Source organism: Cricetulus griseus, chromosome 2, assembly GCF_003668045.3.
Source record: "Cricetulus griseus strain 17A/GY chromosome 2, alternate assembly CriGri-PICRH-1.0, whole genome shotgun sequence".
Classification (NCBI taxonomy): Eukaryota; Metazoa; Chordata; class Mammalia; order Rodentia; family Cricetidae; genus Cricetulus; species Cricetulus griseus.
The window spans coordinates 234,823,326-234,827,032 of record NC_048595.1 but is presented as its reverse complement, the minus strand read 5'-3'; the positions used below and the strand labels follow the sequence as shown (position 1 = coordinate 234,827,032).

General features: G+C 46.2%; 1 protein-coding gene across 1 annotated transcript; it reads right to left on the bottom strand.

The window, feature by feature from the left end:
* Nucleotides 1-904: 904 nt before the first annotated feature.
* Nucleotides 905-1,600, bottom strand: LOC100764551 (mitochondrial fission factor-like). Its single transcript, XM_035439075.1, has one exon. The coding sequence runs from the start codon at nucleotides 1,574-1,576 to the stop codon at nucleotides 920-922; it is 657 nt and encodes a 218-aa protein (XP_035294966.1). The 5' UTR covers nucleotides 1,577-1,600; the 3' UTR covers nucleotides 905-919.
* Nucleotides 1,601-3,707: the final 2,107 nt, after the last annotated feature.

Below are 3,707 nucleotides of genomic sequence, written 5' to 3'. Positions count from 1 at the left end.
GGAGTGGATGGGGGGTGGTCGGTGGGGGGAAGGGGAGGACGGGAGGGAGAGGGAACTGGGATTGATATGTAAAATTAGATTGTTTCTGATTTAAATAAAATTTATAAAAATAAAAGAAACATCATGGCATTAAGTGCATGGGCAGTGCTGTTCTCTGGGGCTTTACCCCGTGGCATCGCTTAAGGCTCTAATCTGGTCATGTCTCCAGACCAAGAGCGGGCCTGAACTCTTTTTTTTTTGTTTGTTTTGTTTTGTTTGACAGTTTATTAAGTACAGTACATTTATACCTCATTTTTTTTTAGTTTTTTTTTTTAAATCATTCAAACATGGACTTGGTAAAAACATATTTTATAGAAAACTTAAGAAGAAAATCGGAACAACATATTGCACACAGATAACCTGCTGAATCATTAGAAGTTTTTACACGTCCTCTGTACAGGGATCAAGAAGAGTTAGGTGGCTTGGTTTTTCTTAAGTGATGCACCAGACTATGACTTTAAAAGCGTTGATAATTGTGATGCAGGTACAAAAAGCATCTGTCAAAGAAATGGGTTAATCATCTGAGAAATACTGTTTTCTTTCACAGATAGTTTTCTAAACTCATTCTTTATGACTCTCATTTCTCTTTAGAGAATTAGCTGTACAGACTGATGAGGCCCCCAAAATGATTTTCTTTAAAAACAAACAAACAAACCTACAGCCTATTTACAAAACATGCAAAAGGCGAGAGTGTAGGTGCCACTGCAAAACTGGCTGAATGCAGATCAGTAACAGAGCAGGTCCCTGTTTTCTGGAAGAAATACATTTTCAGGGCTTGGACTATAAAACGGCATACAATGCAAAGACAGAAACAATGGGGTTTGCAAATCCTTTATATTTCCAGGTGTTGAGACAATATATGTGAATGCTGAGGTTACCTCTAGCATGGAAACCAGAGCCAACTATCAAGCAGCCAGAATGCTACAGTAGTTGAATACATGACCATTTCTCTTTTAGCACGTTCTTTATTCTCCTCTTCTAGAAGTTGCAGACGTCTATTTAATTTGATAATCTGATGTCTTAGCGAAGCTGCATCCACCACAGTCATGTCGTCTGATGCTCCTTCAATGGCTGCATCTATGTTTGAAATGCCATACATGGAATCATTCCTGACCAACTGTCCATTCTGGCGAACAGCATTTTCACTCATGGAATGCTCTCTTTTTAGCCTGCCAACTGCTCGGATTTCTTCGTTTTGAGGAGTTGGAGGTGGTCTTTCTGAATCCAGAAAACCTAGTGGTCTCTCACTCAGGGTGAGCACCCGTGGTGGTGTTTTCAGTGCCAGAGGTTTAAAGGGAGTGGACTGGATAAGGTCAAGATCTGCTGGTCTTGAAAATGAAATGTCTTCATTATTTTCTGTGACAACGATCCTCTTTGGGACTTGCATTATCACACTGGCATTTGGAACTCCTTCTTGGAACCCTTGGTCCAGGTCAGCACTTGGAGGTGCTACTTTTAATTTTTCCGGGACCCTCATTCGCTGACTAATACCTTCGGTGTATTCCATTCCATACTGAATTCGGCTGATTTCTGCCATCTCAACAGCAGTGGGAGAAGGAAATGCTGCCCCAACCACCGAATGTGAAACAACGGGCTTGCTATTTGGCACTATCTGCTTCTGTACTTCATATTAAATCCTTAAATTGCTCCAATGCACATGTGCTAGATTGAGAGCCACTTTTGTCCCCTGGGCCCGCTGGAGGGTCCCTGGAGAGGGCCGCCGCCCGCCGGCTCCGGGGCGCTCGGGCGGGCGCTCGCAGAGGACATTGGCCGAGCGCACCGAGGCGCCCGGGTAAAGGAGTGGCGGAGAGGCCGCGGGGCGAGAACGTCCAGGACTGGTGGCCTGAACTCTTAAGTCGTGGGCAACTGTCAGGAAGGTCTGATGGACAGTCTTGCAAAGTACAGCTCACAGTTTCTTGTTTGGAGCACACGAGGAAAGCTGCTAGACAAGAAACTCATCAGAAAACAAACCAGGCCCCAGCGTACACATTTTGACTACGGATTGCTGCATATGTCCACCGTAGTGTATGGCGCTGTTCAAGTACTCTTGACTATCCAGAGCATTTGTTCTCCCTGGAATGGACATAACATTTTGCAAAATCACACAGCCACATCATTCCACCTGCCATGGGTTCTTGGTACCGCAGGTAACCATGGTGTCTAGGGAGGAGAGACAAGGACAGCTTCAGCTCCCTGGAGTGGGGCAGAAAGCACCGCAGATTGTATAGGAGGCTGCAGGAAATGCAGTGGTTGGTGACACCCTAAAGCTAGGACAGCCCTGCCCAGAATCTAGATTATCTCAGGTGTCTCCCAGGTTTCTCCTCAAGAGAAAGTAAGTGTCTGGTTTTATGAATAACTACTTTGGCCCTTTTGCAAGATGAAGACCATCTTGGGTGGAAGTGACAACACATTCATTGACTGGATGAGGATGTTGTAGATAGGCAAGGCCTGGCCTAGTCTAAGATTAGAAACAGATTCCTCTGGAATCCAAGTGAAGGAGATAGGCACTGTTTACTGGGAGCCCAGCCTCTACTGCCAAGGACACAGGTGCCTGGCCAGCCAGTGCCCTGCTTCGGGTCACCAGCCAGAGCTAGAGAGGTGTGTCCTAGGGGAATATGGGTTACAAAGCTTGGCCCGGGGAGCTGTATGCAAAGACACGGGGTGAGTGATAGGCATGAGGACAAGAGTGTCAGCGTGAGCCATTCTCCCTCACAGGACTCTTCTCACCTTTCTCGGGACAGCAGTGGTGGAAACTGAGCTATTTCTGGAACCATGCATGAAGCATGGCTGCTCATCTTATTTTCAAAGAATGTTTAAATCTTCAGTGAATGGTGCCATGTAAATTAAGTGCATATTTCTTTCATTAGTCATGGATACTGCTGTTGCTGGTCTGCTCAGAGAGCTCAAGGTGCCATTTGTCTCTTGTGGGGTGTCAAAGACACTGTACTTTGGCATGATATGTGTAATGTGCCAGGCTCCAGAACCTTCCAGACTGAGGGTTGTCTCAGTCACCTGTGGACTCTCCTTGTCACCCTGTACACTGTCTCTTCTTCCTTTGTCATATTTGTGCTGTGTTTCTCTTTTAAGACTTGCTTCCAGCATGGTGTTGCCTCAGCTTGTGGCTTTGTGGCTATGTGGAAGCGTTTGGCCCACGACAGTGGTAGCTTGCTTGGTATTGGACTCACGGGCATTTGGAAGGGCTACAAACCAGAAAATCATCACAATGCGTGGTTACCACCTCCTCTCTCATCTTTCTGTGGATAGTGTGACTGCATTTGCAGTCTTGTTCCCCCTAAGCACCGTCTTCCCCAAGTTGAACTAGTTACCTGCATTTTATTTTCTGTCTCTGGTACCCTGTATTCAGGATGCCTCGGTTCCTGTGCTTACTCTCTGGCCTCCGGAGGGCTTCTTATGTGTCTCTGTGCACACTCAGATGACCAGGGCTGAAGTCAGCTTCAAGGTGGAGTGCTGTCTGTCCAGTGGGTACGCTAAACAAATGTATCATCTGCTATGGGCTAAGGACCTGATAGGCATTCTTAAACAGACCCTGTTGAATGGCTTGGGATTTGAGTTTTACAGATGGAGCCAGTTTCTACTCTTAAGTTCTTTGGGGATGGAAAGATGTTGCAGAGGCTAAGAACACTGGGTGCTCTTGCAGAGGACCTGGG